Raw genomic sequence first — 25,454 nt, forward strand, 5'->3', positions numbered from 1 at the left:
CATCCTCCGAGCCTCGACGCTATCACAAGAACGTCCCTGCATCGGGATAGCGCAGATCGGCCTGCTCTTCTAGAAATTCCATCCAGCGCTTCAGGAACCCATTTCCCCTGCAGTCTGTCAGTTTTCACTCCTTTCCAACATCGACCACCCCAAACTTACTGGCTGATCGTCTCCGAATCGCCGCAGATGCACAAGTGTCGCTTTGGCCGCGTCATGGCCACTATTGCGCCCAGTCAGTGAGAGTGCTGCTGACCTTCGACAATCAATCTAGAACTCACCATTCAACCGGCGCTTCTCGGCCAGAAATCCAACTTCATGGGCCTCATTGCTGCGCACCAGGCTGACCACTACCGCTTCCTTTTCGCGCCCCTGAAAGCCGTCGACGCTGCCCAATTCTAGATCCGGGTACTTTTCGCGCAACATCTGCGACAGAACCGCTAGCTGTCCGTTGTACGGGGTGATTACTGCGATATCGCTCGGTTGCACGCCAGCCGCCACCAGGGCATCAACATGCTGTCCTACCACCAACGCCTCCATCGAATTACTCTTGCTTTCCCCCAATAGCTTCTCTGACTTGCCTAGCCCCGTCTCCTCCGCGGTCTCGGGGAAGTCCCCGCCCTGTGTATCCCAGAAGACAAGGGGAGCCGTCGTATCGTCCGTCGCCTGCACTTCATACGGCAAATCCGCCAACCGACGCGATCGTACGGCCTCGGCCGCGATTAATTTCGATTCGTACAGCTCCTGCGATGGGAATAGCATGATAGTCTCATGCATACGATACTGAGTAGTAAGCATCCGTTTGATCCCCGGTCCATGCGTAGCCAGTAGTCGGTCGAACAACGTCGTCTCCAACGAGACGTCAGGCAACAGCTCCTCCCCCGCCTCCGCGGTACTATTCTTCATTTGCTCGCGCGTCGACTTGACGGTGGGGGGCAGTTGCAGGTGGTCGCCCGCTAGGATAACCTTGGAGGCCGACAGGAGCGGTATCCAGCATTGGGGCTCCAGCGCCTGACTGGCCTCATCGATCACGACCACATCGAACTTCTGCCCGCGCAACTGATGACCGCCCGCCCCATGCAACGTCGCCAACACGACGCTGCTCTCCCGCACCAAGTCGGCCACGCATTTCGTTTCGCGCTCGCGGTACTCCCGACGTAGCTGCTTCAAATCATCGTAGATAGCGCGGCGCTCCCTCCCGCTCCGCGTCTTCCGGATACTTGCCTGCTTCTGGTCAATCTCGCGCCGCACATCGCGCACGATCTCCGCCGCCTCGGACGTCTGCGTCAGGACCTCGAGCGAATGGTCCAGCACGGCCGGCAGCAGTCGCGCCGGATGGCCGATGCGCACCACGGGGATCTTCTTAGGGACCAGCCTTTCCACAATGTTATCGACCGAGATATTCGAGGGCCCGCAGACCAAGACGCGTTGGTTCCGCTGCACCAGCTGCACAATCAACTCGATCAAGGTATGCGTCTTTCCCGTGCCCGGCGGGCCGTGTATAAGGGCGATGTCCCGCGCCGCCAGCGCAAACCGGATCGCCTCTTTCTGCGAGTCGTTGAGCGTGGGATCGGAGAACTCCATGTCCTTGCAGACGTCGTAGTCCGGCGCCAGGGGGGTGGTGTGTCCGAATGCGACGCGCATGAAGTGGGTATGATCGGACTCCTGCATTTTAGCCATTCGATCCATCGTCTGGTTCATCCTGTATTCTGTCAGTATCCCATCACCACCCCTCATCAATAAACCATAGCAGTAGAAGCCATACCTCCGAAACGTAACATCATTCGCCAACTTGACACTAAGCCCCAGCAATTCGTCAGTCGTCAATCAACCAGCCCATCCATCCAACCATCCTTCCCCACACCCTTTCCCACAGAACCAGAAATGCTGGAAGGAAAAAGGGAACATACAACCAAACCCTCTTCCCCCACAACTCCTCGACGCCCTCCTCCTCCTCCTTCTTCCCAGCACCCGCAGCCCCCTGCTGCCCAAACGCAACCCATACAGCTCCCTCACCAACCCTAGTAACGACCCCCTCCGGCGCCTTCTTCGCTCCTCCATCCCCACCTCCACCATCCTTCTTCCCACCTCCACCACCCTTCTTCGCCCCCGCCGTCGCCGAAGACGAAGAATGACTTATCTCCAGCACGCGCACCACATCGCCCACCCGGATCCCATGCGCAGGGAGCCGTAGCCTCTCGCCTTCCTTCCCATTTGTCTGCTTATTCTCTTTGGAACTTGTGGATAAAGTTGCAGCGTCAGGCACGAACTCGCCCACGAGGCGACCGCCTAGTCCCGTTCGGGTTTGCGAGAGGACTAGGCCTGTGAGAGCGTGGCCGGTGGCTTGGAGGGTGCGGCGCGTGGACGGGCTGGCGGCGACGGAGGCGGCAGAGAGGGTGGACGAGGCGATCTCGAGGCTGTGTTCGGTTTTTAGGTGGTGGAGGTGGGTGGTTGCGAAGGCGGGGATGGGGATTGGTTGGGGGTTGGGCTTCATTGTTGTCGTCGTGTGGTGAGGTTTTTGTGGGCTTGGAACGGAGCTGTGTTGGTGTGGTGTTTGCTATGGCGGGGTATGGTGGTGAGGGGGGTGGTTTTGGTGTTCGGGTGGTAGGTAGGGGAATTGCGGTGCGTTCGGGGTGAATTTGCGTTATTTCCCCGGGGGAAACGGTACTGTCGTCAGTAAAGTGGTAGTGTGGTATGGCAATTGAGTGAGGCAAGGACAATTGCTGGTTGCAGATTTCAACAATGATGCAAGCAGACCGGAGCTTCAGATCTTGAAATCAGACTGCGGGGAAGACGCGTGAGGGGATTGATTAGTCATCGCCTGCATAAATTTTGAAACTGTCAGATGAATAATTGCAAGTGAGGAAGGCTACAAGATGGTAGGTTATTCTCTCATGGCTCGTAGGAATGTATGGCTCACTTACTATTATTTTCGCCAATGTGATAGGAAACCCAATATGTATAGGGTGGTTAGTAGCATAAGCGTGAGGAAAATCTTGGGGGTGCCACTGGCTAAACTACAAGGCAATCGAATAAACACTGAGAACCTGGGTATCCTCTACTACCTGCAATTCAATGAACCCCTGGAGGCAGCGGTTGTGTTCGGAACTCCTAAATGATTGGGAAACCCTTCGCCAGAACTGAGGAAGGACGCAGACTCTCAGTCCTGATTCTTCATCCTAGAATGTATTTACCAAGAGCGGCGGCACGCATGCCCAAAGAAAGAAAGAAAAAGTCAAATATCAATGAACTCTAACATGCCAGGGGTATCCGCTAAGTACAAGAGTAAGTCAGAGGAACGATTATGGCTCAGCTCTGGCGAGACTTTCCACTCCCAGGTGATGTCCTACTCACTTCCCAACCCAGTTCAGCAGATTCAAACGGAGTCCTCAACTCACCAGGAACGCCGGCATATTTCTCGACAACACGTGTAATGACCGACTCATTCGGCACAGGTTATGGTGGTCTCAAGCGAGTAATCTGATCCTGACGTGTAAGCTCGCCACATTCGCCCCGGGAGATCACAGACTCGACAATCTCTGTCGCTGACAGTCTTCGCAATCTGACCCGTCTCAGACCCCAGGCGTTGTCTGCCCCAGCAGATCGTTTTCTTGGTCGTTCCAGGGAGCCATACTGCAAGCCCCATTTGGAGGCAAGAGCCATGAGGCAGCGATGAGGCTGAACGGTTACAGCTGTGGCTAGGTCGGCGATCTCGGTACGGTCAGTCTCATCAGATGTACTCCGCTGCCAGCGTTGTCAGTCGGTCACGGAATAATACTCCGCAAGGCGAATGAGAGCGGGAGCTTTTTCATAGTTAGCAAAATGTGTCAAGTCAAAGAATGAATAGACCAACTATTAGAGGTTAGTTTCCAGAAGTCTGCGATAGTTTCGGGGAAGTCTGCGGCGACAGCCACGACCAGATTGTCGCGATTAGCTGTGAGAGTCGAGACAGGTTCAATAGAGTCTACATGACACCGTTGCACCCGACTTAGATAATAACACCAGACATCGGTCATTTCAATGGAAAGCTGGAGAAGAGAAAACTCCTTCGTTGATCAGGATATAACATAAGGAATAAATCCAAAAGAAATAAATCCAACACCATCCCGGCCAGTAGTCATCCTAAGCATCACTCAATTCCACTTCCTAGGACTTCTTGCTTCTACCGGAAACTGCAGGTTGAGATGCTAGGACAAGTAACTTTTTTGTATTTGATTATGAACATCGCCCTCGAATACAATCGACCTCAACTTATTAACTGGAGCAGATATTTCGAAGTGATAAGTATGAACATCCACCCTTCACGCATCAACAGGGCAGAGAGGAAAGCAAAGAAGACAAAGGAAAGAGATAAGATCATATCCACCGAAGAAGTAGGCTCTCATTTTGCATGCTGCAGCTTCTTCGGACCACTGAAGGGTGCCGGTCCGACCCTCACCCGGTGACTGCTGGCATCCCCAAGCATCTCCCTTTCCATGATCCTCGCCAGCTCGTTGTTATCGGTGAGATGCAGCCGGTAGTCCCGCAATCCTTTCAGATCAAGGAACGCCTCGAGCAGCTTCTTCAGATAGCGACGCCGAGCCTCGCTGCCACCAGAAGTTCCTTTCCAGCCCATGTCCACAATGGAAAGCGACAGAGACGGGATAGTGAAGTGCTCGCGAATGAACCGCCGCAGCACCGACCACCAGATCAAGGTTTGTTCTTCCGAACGGGGCCCGGTGCGGGGAATATGGCGATAATGCCCCGGAAACTTGAGGATCAGGTGCCGCATCAGCTCTGTAGTCGAGGTAGGGAGCCTGTGAAGAAACTGCATCATGAACTCCGGATCTTCTTCCAGAAATGCGAACTTGTTGCGGGAATAGAATGTCAGGCGCGCGTCCCGATAGAAATCTCGGCTGACCAGGAAGTAATTGATCGGGGTCTCGAGACAGCTGCAGGAGGTCGAAAAAGCTGTGTGGCGGCCACGACAGAAACAAAGAGCCCCGACAGGAGAGCAGGTCCCGCAGCAGTTGAGAGGGCTGTAAATGTTGTTTCTCATGACTTTTCGGCGGTCCTGGAGGGAGACGACGCCTTCCAGACTGTCCATCAGTGGTAGGAACGGGTCCGGACGGTTGACGAGGAGCAGCTCCAGAATCAGGAATTGGATCTCTCTAGGAAGACGCGTGAATGGAAACACATGCTTGACGCTCAAACTATCCGTCACCCTCAAGGCAGCGCGGCGGATCACGTTCTGGATGTGCTCCTCGTAAGTGTGGTCGAAGTGAAAAGCACACTGGGACAGAACTGGAAATGGGTCCATCTCGCGCATGAGTCTTGTAGCGACCTCTAATTCTCGCACCTTACATTTCATGCTAAGGTATTTAAGGCCGTGCATTTCAGTGGCCGCCACATGACAGAAACTGTTCCAAATTCGCAGAGCGGTCCTGTGCACTCCACCAGCCAGCTTCAAGTAGCGGTGCTCTCTCGGGGTGAGGTCTAGGTGCAGGTATCTCAGACGGTCGAGTCCCCAACCCATCGAGAGCACAAAGGTTCGGTAGTCAGCGCGGCTGTAGAGGGGTGCGTTGAACCGGTTACAGGAGAAGAAAACAGTGCCAGCTTCCTCACGAGAAGCACGAGAGAGTTTGAAGAGCTCAATTGGCAGCTTGGGGTGGTTGCAGTCCCGCTCTGCCCAGGTCCCCGGACTAGAGGGGATAAAATGACGATGATCGCCTCTCAAACAAGAACCACCATTCTGCTTTCTGCGTACAGACTCGTACCGAAGGTTGATCACACACTTCCGCAGCAAGCCAGCATACTCGAGGATCTTGACTCGGACCTCATGGGGAAGGTCCATGAAAGTGATGCGTGGCTCACGAGGGACCTCGGTACTGGAACTGGACTGATCGTCGAGCTCCATACTTTCTTCAGACGTGTAACTCTCAGACTCCTCCTCCGGAAGCATCCAGTTATGGGCGATATACGCGTAATAGTCATCTCCGTAGGAGTAGAGATTCATTGAAGCTACTCAAACAGAGAAGGTTAGTCAATTCTCAGGTTTTCTGAGGATGGACGTGGAGACAGCAACAGACCCATTGACGCGGTCACTGGGAAGGAACCGTATCCCAATTACTGCGAGATCGAGTCGAATTATGTGAAAAGGTCCATATGAGATGGTGATAGATAGAGAGGAAGAGGAAGAGAGAGACAGAACGAAGATGGAAGATGGGGAGGATGGCGAGGCGGAGATAGGATGGATTGAAGACGAAGCGCAAAGGAGAAGTCGAAAAGAGACACGAAAGACCAAATCAGTCGTCGCCCCGCGTAACAGAGAAAGAACTGGAGATGTCGGACCTGGTGGGCAAAACAGACCAAACAGTCAAAACGTGACAACTGGGAGCAGCCGCATTCAATCCATCAACTCCGCCTCTACCTTCACCTTGGGACTGGCCCCACTGTCTTCACCCTTCGACTGTGGGGATGAAACACCATTTTCCCTCTTCAACACCGTTGTTGTCTTGGTCTTCGAAGCCATTCCTCGGATCTCACTCTTGCACAACTTCGTCCCGGCCAGGTCGCAGTCGCCGCACCGTCGGCCAACAGGTAAGCAGACCGTCTGCCCCAAACCAACCAGCAGCTTGTTGATCTCATGCCATTTATCCTTTGGCAGCCACGACTCCAGAGCCATACGAGTTTCCTCCGGGTTCTTCGTCTTGTGCCATCCCCACAGATTGGTGATGCGGTGCACGTGGACGTCGACACCGATGCCTTCATGCTTGCCCCAAGCGGCACTCATACAGAGGAACGCCATCTTCGGCCCGACCCCAGGCAGCTTCATCAGTTCGGTCGCCGTCGACGGGATATCGGACCCGTACTGGTCCCGGATAATCAGGGCCGCAGCTTTGATATACTTGGTTTTGTTGTTGTGGAAACCCACGGTGCGGATCAGCTCGTTCAACCGTTCCGGCGATACGGCCAAGATATTCTCCAGATTCAGGGTGCTGTCCTTCATGGGCTCTGTTGGCTTGTTATCTTCATCGCTGGGCTCTGTCTTGATGGCAATCGGGGTGCCATCCCCGAGCTCTGTGTGCAGTCGTTGCATAGCCACAGCTGTCACCGTGTCCTTCGTCTGCGACGACAGCATCAGGGCAATAAGGGTCTGGAAGCGACGGTCGCGGGGAGACGACGCACGCCAATGGAGCTCGGCGCAGCCCATGGTGTCCACGGGGGCGGTCGGGTTTTCCTCGCGCATCTTCTTCACGGTGGCGTAGATGGTCTCCCAGTTGGATGGAGGCTCTACCGTATAGGTGCCATCCTCCACTTTGACCTTCCGCGCAGGAACGCGACGGGCCCTGGCCGCCGGCTTTTCCACTACTTCCTCTTTGACAGTGGTTTCCACTTTGAGGGAGCCCTGGGGCGTATCTGCAGGAATGCGCGCCGAACGAGTCCTCACGCTGCGCGCTGTAGGACCGCTCAAAGCACTCTTTTGCCGCTTGGAAGGGGGCTCGAGAATATCCTCGATATCGACCGTTGCGACAGATGACAGCGAGGACATATCATCGTCGTCGCTCATTGCCTCCGCAGGGGTATTAGGGCCACCGTTGAAGGCAAAATCGCGCAGGGCACTAGCATGAGCGAACGAGCTGCGTGTTTGGCGGCGCCCAGGGGGCGACAGAGCCTGCAAGACTCTAGCCGTCTCCTTGGACGTGCGAGAGGTGCGCATGGGTGTAGTTCTGCGTTGATCGATATGAAAGAAGGGTGAAGGAGGTCGGCTTCACATGAAAGACGGTGGCCAAGCATTGATGAAATTTGTTAGGGTCCATCCGTCCACGGAATGACCAGGCCAGACCGCGGAAGAAGATTGGCACCCGGCGCTACTGATTGGAGACGACCCACGTTGAGCGTTGAGCCTCGGTCTTTTCCTCCGCTTCAACTCCGCGTCTGCAACCAAGAGCACATAGCGCCATCCACCGGTCATATCTCATTCAGGAGGGGAGTGCTTGTTGGTGATAGTTATCAACAGAAGTTCTGGGATCGTGCAGAGCGCAGTGTCAAAGAACACTCAAACCCAGAGACACGCACCCAGCCAAACAAAGCTGCTTAGTCGGCAACGCCGAGCATTCCACGACATTCCGCCAGACCAGCCTTTCACCGACGACTTTACACAAGACAATGGCAACGCACAACACGACACAGCGGCTCCTCCGCGAACTCAAAGACTACACCAACAACCCGAACGAAGCGCTCCTGCACCTGGGCCCCATCGACGAAGATGACCTGCTACACTGGGAAGCCGTACTCAAAGGCGTAAAAGGCACCCCATACGAAGGTGAGCCCCCCCCCACCCCCCCCGCGCCTGCCCCCTCCATATCCCAAAGTCAAACAAACCACTACTTCTACAAACCAACTCCAAACCCGAAACTCCGAACTAACAACGGAATCGCAAAACAAAAAGGCGGCCTCTGGGCCCTCCACATCACCATCCCGCCCTCCTACCCCCTCACCCCGCCCACCATCCGCTTCAGAACCCGCATCAGCCACCCGAATATCTCCTTCTCGACCGGCGAGATCTGCCTGACGCTGCTGACGACCGAGCACTGGAGTCCCGTGTACACGCTGTCGTCGACCCTGACGGCCATCCACCAGCTGCTGACGGACCCACGCCCGGAGTCACCACTGAACGTCGACGTGGCGGCGCTGCTGCGCGATGGCGATATCCCCGCCTGGGAGAGTGTGGTGCGGTTCTGGACAGAGGAGGAGCGGTGGGTTCCGCGGTGATTATTTCTGAGGTTATTCGGGTGAGGGGTGGGGGATAGATGGATTGAGTGAGGGCTATGGGGTGAGTTGGCCAACCAACAGTATATCATTAATGAGCGTCTGTTACGGTTGGGAAGGTAGCCGTAGAGTCGGAGCTGAGTGAGGGGTGATATGCCCGCCTCAGCTGCGCGGGATGATCTTGTACAGAGCGATACAGCTAGCATACCTATCTACAGCACATACATGTAGAGAAGCAATGTAGGACTGCGTCTTCTACATCATAATACTCATTCAAATCATCTACCGAGCCATACGGTATGAATTAAGGGTATGAATTAAGCCAGACGGAAACAATGGATGATGTCCTAATAGCCATCATCAACCATCTGTCTCAGCTAGTCATTATAAAGACGGACAGCAGCCTTTCTAATTATGCACACGCTTCGTCCAACCCAACCTGGCACTTCCCCCTCCCCGAGCCCGAAAGCCAACATCATCAACCTCTTCATCCCCCGCAAACAACAAAGTTATCAAATGCGCTAAAGGAGAGACACATGTCGGATACACCCGAAAAACAAAAATGCTTTCTTGCTTTGCATAAGGATCGTAACATAGTGAGGTATCATGCAGAAATAAAGATCAAACTCCGGAAAATGCATTCAGAACGCGAATTGGTGATTTCATTTGTGAATTTACAGAGCCATGGCCACGACGGCGGCGCCACCGACTATCACGAACAGCTCGCGGCCTAGACCGTGGGTCGAGGCGCCGTTGTCGGTCTGCAGGCTGGGGGAGCCGCGGGTGCCGGTGGCGACCTCGTGGGAGGTCTCTGTTGGGTGGATGACGGTCACGGCTGTGACGGTGCTTTGTTGGCCGTTGGGCAGCGTGGTGGTCATTTTATAGGTGGAGGTGTAAGGGGTTGTCTTTGCGGTTGTGCTGTCTGTGGTTTTGTCTTCTTGGGTTGAGGAGGAGGAGGAGGAGCTGGTCGAAGTCGTAGAGGTGGTGGTGTCTAGTGTTGTGGAGGTCGAAGTGGAGGTCGAGGTTGAGGAGGTCGAAGTCGAGGTGGACGAGGTGGAGGTTGTCGAGGTCGTGGAGGCGGTGGTGTGAGCTGTAGTATGTGAGCTGGATGAAGTGGTACTAGCAGTGGAGGTAGCAGAAGTAGAGGTAGTAGTAGTAGTAGTAGTGGCCGCGACGGTGGGGATCGTGGTACTAGCTGCGGTGGTGTGAGAAGAGGACGAAGACGAGGACGAGGACGACGAAGAGGACGAAGAAGTGGTGGAGGTCGACGTCGCCGTGGAAGACGACGAGGACGAGGTCGACGAGGTGGTCGCCGAAGAGGTAGAGGAAGATGAAGACGTGGACGGAGACGGAGAGCTAGACTCACTGCTACTGGAGCTCGACTCACTGCTGCTAGAGCTGGACTCACTGCTGCTAGAGCTAGTCGTAGGGCTCGCAGCGGTCGTGCGGGCAGCAGTGGTCGTAGGGGCGGCCGTAGTTTCCGCAGCAGTCGTCGGCTCAGCACTGCTGGTGGAACTTTCAGCCTGAGATGTGGTCGCCGCCGCCGTCGCCGATGTGGTTGCGGGCTCGGGAGCCTGGCTCGTCGTCTCGACCGCAGCCGTGGAGTTGCCGTCGGCTCGCTTGACGAGGTTCAAGTGTTCAACCAACGACGAATCATCCTGCTGGAGAGCCGCTGCGGCTTCCTCGTCAGACTGGAAGATGCCATGGCTGAACCGCTGGAACAAATGCAGAGCCTTGTGGAGAGATGTCTCTTCGATGCTGTCGGCGACCGACGGGGCGTCGGATTCGGGCTGATCGGCGGCCGGGGCTGCAATTGCAGACAGGGCGATCAGGGATAGGAGCAGAAGCTGGAGCAGGCGAGTTGACAACGCCATGGCGGCTCAGTTCGAGATTATTGACGTATAAATTGGATGGATGGGTTTGAGTTGAGAGACAAAGGTTCAGGGGAGAAGCGAGAGTAGAGAAAGTGGTCGTTCAGTTCACGGTCCTCCGAGTCGTATAGGGGAATTTCCCAAAAAGGTAACACTCGTCGGTCGATGAAGAAGAGGGGGAAAGAAGACGGAAGCGGAAGTGAGCCAGACAAGCGGCTGAGGATTGCAGAATAAGTACTCCGTACTGTACAAGCACTGCAGAGAGGGCTGGCAGGCAATTATTGATAATTGTAACGGTTGGCATATAATTAACTGCAAGCCACCCGAAATGAGAGTGAAACAAATGGCCGACGAGGCTTGTTCTGCTGCGCCGCCGATGAATAAATAGTAGCGGAGAAAAAAAAAAACCTCGATCCCCAGGCTAAGCCGTTAGCTTGGGCTGGAATAAAGAACGACGAAATAGAAAGAAAAAACAAGGCAGGTCTGGCTCGGGCTGGCGGAGCCCGGTGGATCAGCAGTGGGCAACCGCTAGAAGATGGTACCTTTTCATCATCATCAAAAGAAAAAATAAGTGAACCCAGGAAGTGAATGGGCATTATATCGAGTGGGAGAAAGGAACTGGTGTTGCCCCGATGCATCAGTGCCGTGGTTCAACCCAAGTGCGGCGATACACAGCCTATCTCGCCGGTCGCGATGAATCGAATGGCCCTCCAAAAAAGCAACAAAGCATCCGAAAGCGATCCGTGGGATATGCGGAGTACGGGTTGTACGAGGTCAACGTCAGCCTCGAGCATAGACCATTGGCCCAATGCCAGCCAGCTCGCTTGGAGTTGTCGACTTTCCGAGTTACGATGCATCTTTGACTTTGCAGAGTGTCTCACAATCTGTATGTACACCATGTACACCATGTGTACACCACTTCGGACAAGCCCGAGTGATTGGCGAGCAAACAGTTTGGGTCATGGTGTCATGGTCGACAAGTGCAGTTGGAGAGTGACCATTGAATTAACCTCAATGGCTTGAAAGGGAAGAAGGTTTCAGTTGTGCGGCCAGTCAGACGGAGCGGACGATCCCGACTGTTGAGACACACACCCGAAGAACTACTGATGATGACACCACCATGAGATCAGTCTGCTGTGGTAGTTGTTGTTTACCGAGCACTATCTTTTACCCCACTCTTTGCAACAGAATCACTTTACAAGTGATGTGGTTATCCTGGGAATTCACACCTTGCACGAACATAACTACCTGAACAACCGGGCTGAGCAAAGTACAGTACAGTCTTGATCATCCTTTGTAATATCAGGCACCGTGGGAGATTGACTGAGGCAGCACAACACATACTTGGTCCGTTCCTCTGCCACCGTTCACGGACTATCGGCATTACCGTCCAGTGGCCAATTTGCCAAGGGGGGGCGTTCCTGATCATCGATGGTACCTGTCAAGGGCTGCCCACCCAGCATCCACAACTGCGATAACCCATCGAAATCTCATCAAACACTCATCATTGTCGTGACAAGAGAGGGTGGCATCGGACACTCAGCCCAAGACCTCTCCATATTGCAAGACCCTCAGGCTGGCTGTCATTGTCAGAGGTTTCCGAGCTCCGAATTCCCTCCGCACCCGGCGAAGTGCGAAAGAGGCTTAGCTCTCATCAGATCCTTACTAGTCCTAGAACGGCTAGCCAGACTGGGGCTGGGCAGCGTAAGCGGCAAGAGAGGCTGTTGATTGGATATCCCCCCACAGTGAGGCAGGCCCTTACCGAGACCGGACTAGTGCCCCTATCCTTGTGCTAATCTTGGAGACAGGCAGTCATTCAGTCGGGTCTATTTGCCTCCCTTTACCACGAAGAATACGAACAAAGGTTTGTTTTCGACCAAGTCACCAGAGATGAAGTCAACCTCGGGTCTTTCGGCGATAGGGTTATACTATAATTATCGGACCCTCAAAGCTAACCGGCTCTAGTCAATACCTGAAGGATCGGGAGCAATGCCGACCTTTGATGATGACGTTCACGACTACCCAATGTAAGACATCGAGGTGAAGATCATAATAAAGCCATGCAGCGAACTCTGGTCGTACCACTCCCCTCACATCGACTGCTCCCAATGTCTTGATGATACAAGTGACCGCGGATAAACCATGAAAACAACGCCAACGACTTAAGAAGACTGTGCAACCCGAGGGCAGATAACGATTCCCTCTTCTTTGACCACGCTCTTCCATCATGCTCAAGCTCTCTGAGACAAGCCCATCCACGCCCCCCATCCGGCCACCTTCCCATCGATCGCGCGCATAAGCTCGTCGACCTGAGCGGGCGAACTGAGCCCCTTCTGGTCCAGCGTCTCGTTCAACGCCACCAGCTCGAAGAAGTACCGGTGCGGCCCTTGGCCTTGGGGCGCCAGGGGAGCGAGATACACGCCGTCTCCTCCGTTCTGACCATATTTGAACCCGCCCCGCAGCATGAACGGCTTTGCCTGCGACTGATCGAGGAAGAAATCCGGGTTCTGTACCCCGGTCGTGGCGCGGTGGATCCCGTAGTAGATGCCGTGGACGATGGCTTCCGGGGCCGGGGCGTCGGGGTCTTCGCAGATGAGAATATACTCCTGGACTGCGCCGGAGGAGTATGGCCAGGACAGTGCGGGGAAGGTTCCTGCGCCTTCGCGCGTGTGGTCTTTGTCAAGGTACGAGCCGGTCGGACCGAACTCGGGCGATTCGACGAAGATCGACGGCCACGGGTGGTGGACGAAGGCCGGCTGGCTGATGAAAAGCTTGGAGAACTGGCACCAGGCGCTGCTGAGGAGAGTGGCCCAGACGAGGGAGTGCGCGGTGTAATGCATCTGGTTCGTGTCAGTGTTGGTGGGCGTGAAGGCTTGAGGTCGACTCACACTTGCTTGAGCTGGTATGAGATGAATGTTTGAGAGGAAGAATGATTGTGTCAGTGTGGTTGGTGGTGTGAGGATATGATGTCTGCTCTCTTTGGGTAGGTTAACATGCTTGCGTCGATTTGGATGGGACACCTGCTTGTCGGCTCACTGGTAAGTGCTTTCAAGGAAGGAGCTTGTTGACGGAGGAAGTCAGAAACAGCAGGTGTTGGCTATAGCCCGTTGAGTAGGACCATAGCGTTGCTCTTTCCATTTGAGGTGAGTCGCGTGGTGGTTTTACCTATCGGATAGTCATACGGCTGTCCCAGGGCAGCCATAGCGAGATGCTTTCACCATCATGGTAGGCGCTCAACAGCCCGAAGTCCTGTCGACAACAGCCGAGCCATTGCATCTTGCTCCCTGACTCCTAAGTGAACAGGCAATGGATGTATATTCTCTAGGGTCAAATCTCCCCGTGTAGACATCTCCTTCTCACCACCGCTATCTATCGAATTGCGATGATGGATAGAGTAATATAAACTCAGCGTGCAGGTATTGAACCTGGCAAACAGTAGCCATTCCATCCATCAACCTATGATTACCCTTTCCCATCCAACCACGCCCCCTTGCCAGATCACTCTGGAAACACAGTTCATATTGTCTATACGGTGCTTGGCAAACCAAAACCCTCGACTATCGAGCTCTAATACAGCTTGGCACCCTGCTGCGCCACGATTGATTCACAACCTGCTCGTAAAAGTCTCTTAGAACCACCCCATCCGCCAGCATACTTCAGAAATGCGGCCCAACAACTGAACTCGGCGCAGTAGAATCCATTCATGTGATGCCATGCCCATGCCCAGCAGCCACCACCTTCACCAAACCCACAGACAAAATCAGATCCCCACGAACCCCAACTTGAAGAAAAGTAGTCACAACCAAACTCACCCTAACCGAAGAACCCCATCTTCAGAAAGAAAATATGCTGCCTAACCCCCAAGGCTTGGTCCCCCCCTGCCGAGCAGGTCTCGACCGCAGCCGAGCGAGCAGTGTCCCGGCCAAGAAGGTATATTTGTATGGACTTCCGGTAGAATTTACGCGAGCTATCGATTGCCAAATTCTTGTCTTAAAAATCTCGGCGTAAGGAAGAGTCTTGGGATTTTGGGTTGATTCAGATTACCGTAAAGACTTCATGGATTATTGTGGTTTGGGGGTCGGTCTTGGTTTGGTGATTCGGTTATTGCAGTGAAGAGTCCGACCGGTCGGTCGGTCGGGCGCCCGCGGGCGGCGCTGGGGCTCGGTGGGAATGGAAACGATAGACAGGTACCGGGCTAGAGCGTCTCCGTTGTTGGTCAGGGTGTTGGTCGGTCGGTCGGTTGGTGGGACCGTGTTGGGATCTGTGCGTTGACGTCAGTGGGAGGGTTTTTTGTCTGGTTCCAAGTTGGTGAGGATGGGTTGGTTGGGGTTGTGATTGTGGAATTTGGAGATGTGTAGGGGAGTCTTGGCTTTGTGTGTAGAAATGAGGAAGGTTGCATGGCTTTCTTGGTGGTGTAGTTCTGGTCTTGGTTCCGATCGGGGAGAATCAACATGTGAGAATAGTACATTTGATACGGCAGGAGAGAGACGGAGGGAATGAACTTTACTCGGTTCGATCTTATCTTGACCAGAGCTGTAGAGTCTGGATGAGGTTCTTCTGCATATGGCTTTTCTGCGGTGTCTACGGAGTACTGTACATACATTTAGAGATACACTTCCCCAGTATAGATTCAATCACTATCAAACGGATAGCAGAGGGAGCGATTGAGTGCATGCATGAGCAACTTGGCTTGGCTCTATGCGAGATGGGATGCTCGGCTGGCTAAAATTAGCCTGGGACTAAAATTAGAGGGTGTTGTGCTTGCATGTCTCAGCTGTCGGGGGGACACAACCCCCCCCACGACTGAGACAGGATACAAGAGTCGTCGTAACCACCCAAAGGCTATTCTGCCTGGGCAATTGCTCGGCCAGGGACTATTTGGAGCGTGTCAGACATGCTGAGGAGGGTTCAGGGTCCAGGACGGAGATGATCAGCTCCAGACGGCAGGGGAGCGGGATGGCTGAGTGGTGGTGGGTGCAGGCACTATGTTTGCTATGCTGGGTTGGTGATCCCTTTTTATATGTTGGTGCTTATGGTACGTAAGCCTGGGAGGTGTCTGTACGGTAAGTCAACAGTGTTCAATCCATTGGCCAGAATAATGGCTGTAGAATACTGAGTGTTGGGTGATGCAGGTAGGCAGGTAGGCATTTCTATCTTTCTCTCTTTTCCAGGGACTGACTGGTTTTCTGGCTGGACCCACCGCCCCGCCCTCTTTTCTCTTTCTCTCTCTCTTTCTCTCTCTCTCTCTTGGCCCGGCCGGGGTTCAGGGCTTTTTGCATCCCCACTCCATTCTTTGCGCCCTTCCCAGTTTCCCAGGTACGGGACACACACTCTGAACTCAGTACCTGATTCTCACTCATTCACAACCAGGGGGGGGGCCTAAGAGAAATACGTGATGTATGGCTTCTGAACAAGGAATCATATCCTATAGTAAGATCCGATCAACACAACAACACCAACTCCCATCAACGCCTCCTCTCACTGGAGCTTCTTCCTGTATACTCCCGGGCTGGACCCTTGATCCTGCAGTCTTTTGCTGGGGGCGATCTGACGATCGAGACAGCTGATACGCACTAGGCACTCCCTCGACCCGCCCAGCAAATTTCCCACATTTCCACACACATACCTTGGCTGCCTCATCCGGTAATGGGGACATACCATACTGCCCACTGACACGCGCTCCTCGGTCGCGAAAGAAAGCACACTCTGGTGGCAATTCTAGTTGGTCAGGTCCGGGTTATCCTTACTGTTTTGAATCGCTCAATGGGGCAGACGGACGGCTCAGGGATGGATCGATGGCCAGCCTGACACTCCGGACTGAGAGCCCTTTAAGGATCCTTCCTGCACCACCCCTTCCTTACCTTCTTGAACTCTCTCTCCCTCTCTCTCTCTTTTCTTCTTTTTCTCCTCGTCATTCTTCTTCCCCTGCTTTGGGTGCTTTCCTCCGCTATCCCTTCAATCACTCGCTTTCTTTTTTTTAAACCCATTTCAAGTCACTCGTTCAGTCTTATTGACCTGTTTCGCGCCGTTCAACCTTCCCAGGCTCCAGCTTTCTCCCAACTATATCATAATCAGTTACACAGCAGGTCTCGCCATTCGTTCCCGAGACTCCACACCGTCCGACTGGTCTCTTTCCGCAAGCAAGCAATTCAACTCAAAATCACAACTCCATCAACATGAAGGGCTCCGCTATCGCGACGGCCATCACTCTCGGTGCCTCCACCGCTCTGGCTGCTCCCAACCTCAAGGCCCGTGATGATGTGACCGCCATCACTGTCAAGGGTAATGCCTTCTTCAAGGGTGACGACCGTTTCTACATCCGTGGTGTCGACTATCAACCCGGTGGCTCGTCCAAGCTGGCCGACCCCATCGCCGATACCGAAGGCTGCAAGCGCGACATCGCCAAGTTCCAGGAGCTGGGTCTGAACACCATCCGTGTCTACTCCGTCGACAACTCCGCCGACCATGATGAGTGCATGAACGCTCTGGCAGATGCTGGCATCTACCTGGTTCTGGATGTCAACACCCCCAAGTACTCGCTCAACCGTGCCGACCCGAAGCCCTCCTACAACGATGTCTACCTTCAGTACATCTTTGCCACGGTCGACAAGTTCGCCGGCTACAAGAACACTTTGGCCTTCTTCTCTGGAAACGAGGTCATCAATGACGGCCCCTCCTCGAGTGCTGCCCCCTATGTCAAGGCCGTCACTCGTGATCTCCGCCAGTACATTCGCAGCCGCAAGTACCGTGAGATCCCTGTGGGATACTCTGCTGTAAGTGATTCTCTCACACAAAGAAACATCAACCGTGCGGGCACTGACCAGGAAACTTCTGTAGGCCGATATCGACACCAACCGTCTCCAGATGGCCCAGTACATGAACTGCGGTACCGATGACGAGCGCAGCGACTTCTTCGCCTTCAACGACTACTCCTGGTGCGACCCCTCTTCTTTCACCACCTCCGGCTGGGACCAGAAGGTCAAGAACTTCACTGGCTACGGTCTTCCGCTCTTCCTGTCCGAGTATGGCTGCAACACCAACACCCGCGAGTTCGAGGAAGTCAGCTCCTTGTACAGCACGGACATGACCGCTGTTTACTCTGGTGGTCTCGTCTATGAGTACTCCGAGGAACCCAGCCACTACGGTCTCGTGCAGATCAAGGATGGCAAGGTCACTACCTTGGATGACTACGATGCCCTCAAGTCTGCTATGGCCAAGACTGCCAGCCCCAAGGGCGATGGTGGCTACAACAAGACCGGAGGCGCCAACCCTTGCCCGGCCAAGGATTCTCCCAACTGGGATGTTGACAGCGACTCTCTCCCCGCCATTCCCGAGCCCGCCAAGAAGTACATGACCGAGGGCGCTGGTAAGGGTGTTGGATTCTCCGGCTCTGGTAGCATGAACGCTGGAACTGCGTCCACCAGCACCGCCACTCCCGGATCCGGCTCCGCTTCTTCGGGCAGTGGCTCTGGCTCTTCCAAGAGTGGCATCGCGACGAACTCTCCAGGCGCTGCTGCCGGCCTGCAGGTGCCCCGTCTGACCATGACCCCTGCCATTGTGGGCCTGGTGACTGTCATGTCGACCTTGTTCGGCGCTGGCATGGTTCTTGTTTAAATAGTTCATTTACCAGTGCACGCTCGTGCTTGTCAGTTCTCATTGAATTCTTTTTCTTTCTTCTTCACATGGACTCCCTTTTTTTTTTCTGCTTCGTCTGTTTTCTTCTAGTTTATATGCAGCCAGATTGGTTGAAGCACTGTACGTGATGATAGCGAATGGCTCGCAGGGTAGATGGCGATGTGGGTCGCCAACAGAGTAGTAATAGAAGGCAGCTGTACAGTTAGTTGGGCCCTACATTATTAGCGCAACTGTCTCTGCATGTAGAGTAGCAATGGAATGATTCCCTCACCAGGGAAATTGATTTGATAGCAAACGCAATATTAACGGGCCACGGTTGGATTGGCCGCTGCTCTACACGGGATTTCTTTCTTTCTTTCCCCTGAGACCCACTCGGAACCCGGTCGAGTTGCCCAAATTCCACCAACGCCTTTCCCCTCCAACTCCCGTCTCCCTTCATGACTTGCCCCTCACCGTCCCTTTGACACTTGGCCTGTCTCAAGACTCCCCGCGCCAGGCTTCATGTATCACCCGCACAACATGACCTGTCGCTGAGTGCGACTCTTACGACTTCTTACCAGTTCTTAGAGACAATATGTCGATTCCGAGTACCCATCAAAAGTATCGGGTATGTTTAATCCTTTGAATGCTCCGGCCGCTATGTTGACCAGACCGGCTTTCTAGGCACCAACCACTGAAGACCAGAATAGACCATAGACAGCCCGCTCTTGGCATCATCATCCTGCCAGTCCGAGTTGCATCGGAGTGTGAATAGCTTGTCGACAATGGAGACTGTCTTCCACCCACTGGAGACCTTCATTATTCATCCGACGTGCAGGGAGGCCAATAGGCGACGGGGGTTTTGTGATCAATCCACTCCGGCGCGAACTCCATCCTGAGAATGTTTGATATAGAGGAGCTTGGCTCTTCCAAGGCACAGGGGGGTTATAACGCTCAAACTACCGATGCCTGCTCGTGAAACACACGCCGTTTAGTGATGCTTGGCATGTCCCACCCCCCGTGGCCGCTCTCCGAGAAACGCCCAGGGCCCGCCGAAAATTGCTTATCTTGCTTCGAGGCCACTCATAACCTGCGTTCTAGACGGTGTTATGCTCGGATAGGAGCAGACTAGACACCTTTGAGGTGGGCATGTGTGCCCACAAGCAATATCTTCAACGCATTAGCCTTATCCTCTAACCATCCTTCAATCACCCTTACGCCTCCGCTTTCCTCACACCATGGTCAGCCTAGCCCCCCACGTTGCTCTCTTCAAGAACCTATATGAATACAGTGGCTCGCCTCAAAATGGACTTCCACCGGCTTTCAACGTTCAATCCATTCCCTCCCGTTCTTTTCGGTCCTTCTTTTGTTTTCTTTTTCATTTTTGGCAATCTTTTTTTGCCGCCGCTCTTTTCCGGGTTGCTGCTGGGCCAGCTTAACCCTCCCAAGGTTTCTTCTATCTCATTCTTTTTCACCATCGATTAGGTGACTTTCCGACCCAATCTGGTCTATAGCAGCTTTTGCTTGTTCTTAATATTGCGAACAAATCACTTCAAGATGCGTTCCTATCTTCTTGGCGGCGCTGTGGCCCTGAGCTCCGCGCTCGGTGCCTCCGCCGCAGCCTCCACCAAGACTTCCGCCTACAGTGATTCGGTCTCCGGCATGGATTTCCAGAGGTGGTGTGACGCTGATACCGGTTTCTGTTTCGGTATCGCTCTCCCTGAGACCGTGGAGAAGAGTTTCATCGGTCAGCTGAGCGTGCCCCTCTCCAGCGCTAAGGGATGGGGTGGTGTCAGTATGTCTGGCTCCATGACCAAGGCCCTGCTCATCGCAGCCTGGCCCAACGCCAACGGTGACGCTGCCGTCGGCACTCTTCGTGAGACCAGTGCCTACTCCAGCCCCGAAGTTTACAGTGGCGATGCCAGCATCCTCGAAATCCCCGAGGGCACCTCTATCAACAGCACCTTCCTCACCTATACCTTCCTGTGTGAGAACTGTATTCTTGGCGAGCCTACTACCTTCGGCGCCACCGAAGACACCTACTACTTCGGCTGGGGTCTCAGTAAGACCAGCCCCACCAGCCCTTCCTCCGCTTCTTCTGCCATGCCTTTCCACGGAGCCGGTTACGGTGGCTTCCAAGTCCTGCTGTCCAAGGCCAAGTCTTCCAGCTATGCCACCTGGGCTGCCAAGGCTGTCTCCAGCACATCTACTGCTTCTTCTTCCGCCTCAGTCACCAGCCCGTCCGCCAGCGCATCGGCCAGTGTTGTTGCCACGGTTTCGAACACAACCTATGACTACATCGTTGTCGGAGGCGGTGCTGCCGGTATCGTTGCCGCCGAGCGTCTGGCCGAGACTAAGAAGAAGGTCCTCTTGATTGAGCGTGGTGTGGCTCCTACCACCGAGTTGGGTGCCTCTGGTGCCCTTTCCTGGAACTCTTCTATGACCGCTTTCGATATCCCGGCCCTAGGCAGCTCTCTCACCTCTCTCGGCCTGATGGGCGACTACCTCTGTGACGATACTGCGGGTATGGCCGGCTGCGTTCTTGGTGGTGGTACCATTGTCAACGCCGAGTCTTTCATCCACCCGCCCGCGGCCGACTTCGACGACAAGTGGCCCACCGGCTGGAAGTGGAAGGACGTTCAGGCGGCCGCTAACCGTCTCTACGAGCTCAACCCTGGCAGCACTCTTCCCTCGGCCGACGGCAAGCGCTACGACCAGGGCATGTACACTGTCCTTTCCAACTTCTTGAAGGGTCTTGGCTGGAAGTCCGTCGACTCCCAGAAGGAGCCCAACGAGAAGCACATGGTGTACAGTTACCCCTCCTGGGATGTCGGCAATGGTATCCGTGCTGGTCCCGTGCGCTCTTACCTTCCCTTGGTTCAGGACCTCGACAACTTCACCCTTCGCTTGAGCACCAAGGTCCGCCGTCTCGTGCGCCGCAGCGCCCGCGTGACGGGTGTTGAGGTCGAGACTAGCTCTGGTGGCATTGAGATTATCAGCCTCAACGCTGGTGGTAAGGTTGTCCTTGCTGCGGGTTCCATGTCTACCCCTCGCATTCTGTTCAACTCCGGTATTGGCCCCACTGAGCAGATCAACACCGTCAAGAGCGGTAGCACTGGCATCACCCTTCCTCCTTCCTCTGAGTGGATCCACCTGCCTGTCGGCCAAAACCTCCGTGACCACCCCATGTTCACTGTCACTGTCAACACCAACAGCAACTTCACTCACTTCAACACCTCTGGCGTCGTTCCTGGCCCCAGTGCCGCCGTCCAGAAGCTGTTCGCTGAGGGCTCCGGTGTCCTCACCCAGGGTGGCCACCGTCTCCAGTTCTGGACCTCCAACGTCGGAACAGATGGCATTACCCGTTTCTTCCAGGCTTCTTGCAGCACCAGCAAGGACGGCGCCATCACCATGAAGCTGTACCTGACCCACGGTGCCACCTCGACTGGTGTTCTTGGCATTGACGGTTCCGGTACCACCACTCTCGAGACCGATCCTTGGTTGCAGACTGCCGCCGACAAGGAAGCCACGACCCGCTTCTTCCAGAGCTTGATCGACGACATCAGCAACTCCACCTCCGGCTTCTCCATCTCCGGTGACCTGACTGCTTCTGGTATTCTGAACCTGATGACCAGCGGTGACCACTTCGTCGGTACCGCGAAGATCGGCACTGACGATGGACGCGTCGGTAACGGTACTTCTGTTGTTGACCTCAACACCAAGGTTTATGGTACCGAGAACTTGGTAAGAATCCATACTTGACGTGCTGCCCTCGCCCAGTGAGCTAATATCTTTCCAGTACATTGTTGACGCCAGTATCCACCCCGATCTTCCCACCGGTAACACTCAGGCCATCGTCATGGTCGCCGCGGAGGCCGCTGTGGCCCGCATCATCGCCCAGGGCACGGACAGTGTCAGCGTTGCCAGCTCTTCGGTTGCTGCCTCTGCGCCTACCACCGCCGCCGCCTATGCCTCTGCCGCTGAATCGTCTGCTGCCGTGAGCGTTGCGACGGCCGCTGCCGAGACCAGCGCTACCAGCGTCACCGCCGAGGCCACCGCCACCTCTACCTCCGCGTCTGGCTCTTCTTCCAGCTCTGCCTCGACCTCTGACGAGGGTGACGATGACGAGGATCTGCCCGACTGTGACGACGAGGATGATGAGACTGAGGCCGAGGATACCTTCGCGCCCTCTGCCTTGGTGACCGCCCACAAGGCTGTTGTTACCCACGCCGATTCTGGAGTCTCGACCACGACCGTGTGGGTGACTTCGACCGCGTGGGCTACGACGACCTCAGCCGTTGTCACCACCACTACTTCTACCGTCACCGTTTGGCCTACCTACGCCTAGATAGGCTTGTGAATCGGTACGTCTGTCAGTGGTGGTTGCGGATATAATTGTATAGCCAGATATCTACCGTTCGATTCCATGTATTTAGACCAATTTAACTTTTAGAAATTTCGTTGTATTGTGATTGTTGGCAGTTGTAGTGGGAACCATCCCAGCCATACGTAGTAAATGTACTACGCAAGGAGGACGGCAGAAAGAAAAGAAAAAAAAAAAAAAGAAAAAACATCAAGACTGACGTGGAGGGAAGGAAATGGTCTGACAGGAGCCTGAGGCAGAAAAACATGGCTACCTAAGGGTCGGAGAGAATCCAAGGAGTCGGCGGTCACATGTTTGGCGGTTTTGATTGTTTTGCTCAGGTTTCCTTCCTTTTTGTCTTTCTCAACTACTCCGATCGGACGAAGATCAGCACACACAAGATTGAGTCCGTCTCAAGCCACGGACTTCTGGTTCCAGCCAGTTGGAGAGTCCCAATCCTGTCAGACCAGCGCACGGAGCAACCGTACGAAACAGAAAAATGAGACGGGGAAAAAGCAAAACAGCTGTCGAGCATCGATGATGAAAAGCTCCGACCGGGGAGGAACGAAAGTGCGCGCCAACAAATTTAATCACGCAGGCCCAGATTGGCTCGTGCTTACAAGCTTTTCTTCTACTTGCGTTTTGCTTGGGAGAGCTGCTCAGCCACCTCCATCCCGCCATGGCTCGAGCTTTGGCGCTCTCGTGCAGCTCTGCTTCTGATTCTGCGTTTTGGCTTATCGGTCTGCAGCTGGCAGGGTCTTCGATTCGGGGGCTCGAATGCGAATGTCGATTTCCCTCCGATCATCTTTGAACAACGATTCACGTTCAGGAGTCAATCGCCAGGAAGTCCCTGTTACTGCGATTGAACCCCATCATCTGCCCATTGCCAATAATCCAAGGCAGCAGGAATATGATTGTAACTATACCGCGAGGATGCTAGCCGAGCTTCAATTTATTGTATGCGGGAATTTGCTGCACCATCGGTTTGCCCGCAACTAAGACGGATGCGGCATCTCGTTATCAACAAGACCGATATTTCGCTAGGGAAAATCCCGCATGCTCATCGCACTTTATTAGGGATTATATCATGATGGGATCCGCGGTCAGCGAGAGAGAGAGAGAGAGAGAGAGGAGGAACAGGAAGGAGGAAGAGGAGGTCAGCCATAGACCCATAGAGCCATAGAGCCATAGAATTGGCCCTGGCCCTGGCTGGCCCTGGCCTGGGGCCATGCCTTTTCGGAACTGCCTCTTTCTCTCTTTCTCTCTTTCTCTCTTTCTCTCCACTGTTTGGGACTTTTGGGTCCGACCAGGAGGAACCCCATAACGCGGCAAATATGAGCCAAAAACCACGCATGCAATAATTTTCCCTTGCACCCTCAGCTCTCAGGTCGGTCTCCATTTCCCACCCCCCCCCCCCCTGGCTCGTCCAATTTCCCACCCCTCTCCCCCCATTTTCCCTCTACCGAGCTGTCCTTTTGTATTGTACTGTACTTGCCATCCATGCAGTCGATCCGTGGCTGTGCCCGTCCCCATGCGGCTTTGCCTTTTTCTGTAGTAACGCTCCATCTGGGCTCTACTTCCCCCATCGGAGCGCCTCCTCTGTCTCGGTTTTCGCTCGACCGCTGGTTTCCCGCCCAGGTGTTTGCTCACCTATAAATCCTGCCCTCCGCCTGGTCATCATGACAGCCTTTAATTCCACTCATACTTCCATCAAGGGATGCTCATCGACGGTGAAAAGTGGGCCTGTGAAGCTTGCGTTCGCGGTCACCGTGTGACTACCTGCAAGCACCATGGTATGACCCTCTCCCGTTCTAATTCTCTTGCAAACTACCTAACCTGGACTCATCTCAGATCGACCACTAATTCATATCAACCGAAAAGGCCGTCCGTTTGCGACCTGCTCGGTCTGCAATTGCACACCTTGCGAAGCGCCCGAGGATCACGCCAAGCTCAAGCGCGAGGCCGAGGCCAAATGTCAATCATCAAAAGTAGAACGTTCACCATCCGGATCTTCTCTCCCCTGATCTGCCACACCACCAGTATTACAAGCATATGCACTAGAAACCAGAATCACTCATCACATCCGCATGTACACTCCTCTTCTTGTCAGAGACAGTCTTAGGCTGATGTGGGTTTCTTTTGCGTCTTGCTTTCTCTCCAGAGAGCCGCTGGCAGATCTCCTCGTTCCACCTCGGTGGGCTCCTTGAAGCCCATCGCACCGCGCCCAGCACCGTCCACCGGCGGTAGCGGTGCTGAGGCCAGTCGTGTCTCACACTCTCCTCCAAGTCACGGGGCTGCGGCGGCGGCGGCGGTTCGCCCCAGGGCCACCATCTCCTCGAGCCCACCGTCTCAACTATACCACCAGCAGCAGCAGGGCCTCATGCCTTCAGCCACGAGCCCCAACGGCGACAGCCCTCTGTATCTCCCGCTCCACAGCTCCGGCTCCTACGCCTCCCCACCCTACTGCACGATGGTCGACATGCCCACCTCACTGAGCATGGTCAACCCGCTCGACGAGCCGGGGCTCTTCGAACCTGGCGTCTCCTTCGCCGAGAGCGCCGCCGCCATCTACGCCCTCGAAGACCTAGACGTCAACTCCCTTCCCGCGGACGTCTTCCAGGGCGACTGGTCGTGGCTGTCGGATGAAGCCGTCCTGAGAGACACGGTATAACATTTGCAGACGGGCCGTCGCTCTCACCGACGGGCCCGTCGACCTACCCAGAACACACAAAAAAATTATTAATCTGGCAAATGTTATGACTGATGACTACACGAGTTGATGATGATCGTGATCGCTATGGCGAGGATCTTTCTTTCGATGTATCGTATTGTATCGGGGAGCACAGAACCGACCTAGG

General features: G+C 54.6%; 9 protein-coding genes across 9 annotated transcripts; 5 read left to right on the forward strand and 4 right to left on the reverse strand.

The window, feature by feature from the left end:
- Window positions 1–8: 8 nt before the first annotated feature.
- Window positions 9–2,802, reverse strand: BO97DRAFT_283226 (putative DNA helicase). Its single transcript, XM_025691086.1, has 3 exons — window positions 1,908–2,802; window positions 1,763–1,795; window positions 9–1,699 (listed from the first exon to the last, which is right to left on the reverse strand). Exons 1-3 carry the CDS (start codon window positions 2,489–2,491, stop codon window positions 268–270), a joined length of 2,049 nt encoding a protein of 682 aa, XP_025553493.1. The 5' UTR covers window positions 2,492–2,802; the 3' UTR covers window positions 9–267.
- Window positions 2,803–4,378: 1,576 nt separating this feature from the next.
- Window positions 4,379–7,752, reverse strand: BO97DRAFT_386911 (endonuclease III domain-containing protein; the record flags this gene model as incomplete). Its single annotated transcript, XM_025693559.1, has 2 exons — window positions 6,482–7,752; window positions 4,379–5,845 (listed from the first exon to the last, which is right to left on the reverse strand). The coding sequence occupies exons 1-2, from the start codon at window positions 7,694–7,696 to the stop codon at window positions 4,379–4,381; spliced, it is 2,682 nt and encodes an 893-aa protein (XP_025553494.1). The 5' UTR covers window positions 7,697–7,752.
- Window positions 7,753–7,917: 165 nt separating this feature from the next.
- pex4 (putative ubiquitin conjugating enzyme (UbcJ)) lies at window positions 7,918–8,952 on the forward strand. The gene is made up of 2 exons (XM_025693560.1): window positions 7,918–8,302; window positions 8,429–8,952. The coding sequence occupies exons 1-2, from the start codon at window positions 8,146–8,148 to the stop codon at window positions 8,749–8,751; spliced, it is 480 nt and encodes a 159-aa protein (XP_025553495.1). The 5' UTR covers window positions 7,918–8,145; the 3' UTR covers window positions 8,752–8,952.
- A 92-nt stretch (window positions 8,953–9,044) lies between these two features.
- On the reverse strand, window positions 9,045–10,915 carry BO97DRAFT_283245 (putative GPI anchored cell wall protein (Dan4)). The gene has a single exon (XM_025691087.1). The coding sequence runs from the start codon at window positions 10,620–10,622 to the stop codon at window positions 9,423–9,425; it is 1,200 nt and encodes a 399-aa protein (XP_025553496.1). The 5' UTR covers window positions 10,623–10,915; the 3' UTR covers window positions 9,045–9,422.
- A 1,774-nt stretch (window positions 10,916–12,689) lies between these two features.
- On the reverse strand, window positions 12,690–13,673 carry BO97DRAFT_469189 (YbhB/YbcL family Raf kinase inhibitor-like protein). The gene is made up of 3 exons (XM_025699818.1): window positions 13,656–13,673; window positions 13,508–13,596; window positions 12,690–13,459 (listed from the first exon to the last, which is right to left on the reverse strand). The coding sequence occupies exon 3, from the start codon at window positions 13,457–13,459 to the stop codon at window positions 12,851–12,853; it is 609 nt and encodes a 202-aa protein (XP_025553497.1). The 5' UTR covers window positions 13,508–13,596; window positions 13,656–13,673; the 3' UTR covers window positions 12,690–12,850.
- A 3,122-nt stretch (window positions 13,674–16,795) lies between these two features.
- gel1 (1,3-beta-glucanosyltransferase gel1) lies at window positions 16,796–18,233 on the forward strand (the record flags this gene model as incomplete). The annotated part of the gene is made up of 2 exons (XM_025691618.1): window positions 16,796–17,392; window positions 17,457–18,233. The coding sequence occupies 2 exons, from the start codon at window positions 16,796–16,798 to the stop codon at window positions 18,231–18,233; spliced, it is 1,374 nt and encodes a 457-aa protein (XP_025553498.1).
- A 1,051-nt stretch (window positions 18,234–19,284) lies between these two features.
- On the forward strand, window positions 19,285–19,733 carry BO97DRAFT_404301 (uncharacterized protein). The gene has a single exon (XM_025694942.1). The coding sequence runs from the start codon at window positions 19,539–19,541 to the stop codon at window positions 19,716–19,718; it is 180 nt and encodes a 59-aa protein (XP_025553499.1). The 5' UTR covers window positions 19,285–19,538; the 3' UTR covers window positions 19,719–19,733.
- A 57-nt stretch (window positions 19,734–19,790) lies between these two features.
- BO97DRAFT_441797 (putative cellobiose dehydrogenase) lies at window positions 19,791–22,671 on the forward strand (the record flags this gene model as incomplete). The annotated part of the gene is made up of 2 exons (XM_025698203.1): window positions 19,791–21,977; window positions 22,033–22,671. 2 exons carry the CDS (start codon window positions 19,791–19,793, stop codon window positions 22,579–22,581), a joined length of 2,736 nt encoding a protein of 911 aa, XP_025553500.1. The 3' UTR covers window positions 22,582–22,671.
- Window positions 22,672–24,154: 1,483 nt separating this feature from the next.
- Window positions 24,155–25,315, forward strand: BO97DRAFT_283394 (putative Cu-dependent DNA-binding protein). The gene is made up of 3 exons (XM_025691088.1): window positions 24,155–24,389; window positions 24,448–24,584; window positions 24,758–25,315. The coding sequence occupies exons 1-3, from the start codon at window positions 24,314–24,316 to the stop codon at window positions 25,265–25,267; spliced, it is 723 nt and encodes a 240-aa protein (XP_025553501.1). The 5' UTR covers window positions 24,155–24,313; the 3' UTR covers window positions 25,268–25,315.
- Window positions 25,316–25,454: the final 139 nt, after the last annotated feature.

The sequence above is a fragment of the Aspergillus homomorphus genome (genome assembly GCF_003184865.1).
Source record: "Aspergillus homomorphus CBS 101889 unplaced genomic scaffold BO97scaffold_9, whole genome shotgun sequence".
Taxonomy (NCBI): Eukaryota; Fungi; Ascomycota; class Eurotiomycetes; order Eurotiales; family Aspergillaceae; genus Aspergillus; species Aspergillus homomorphus.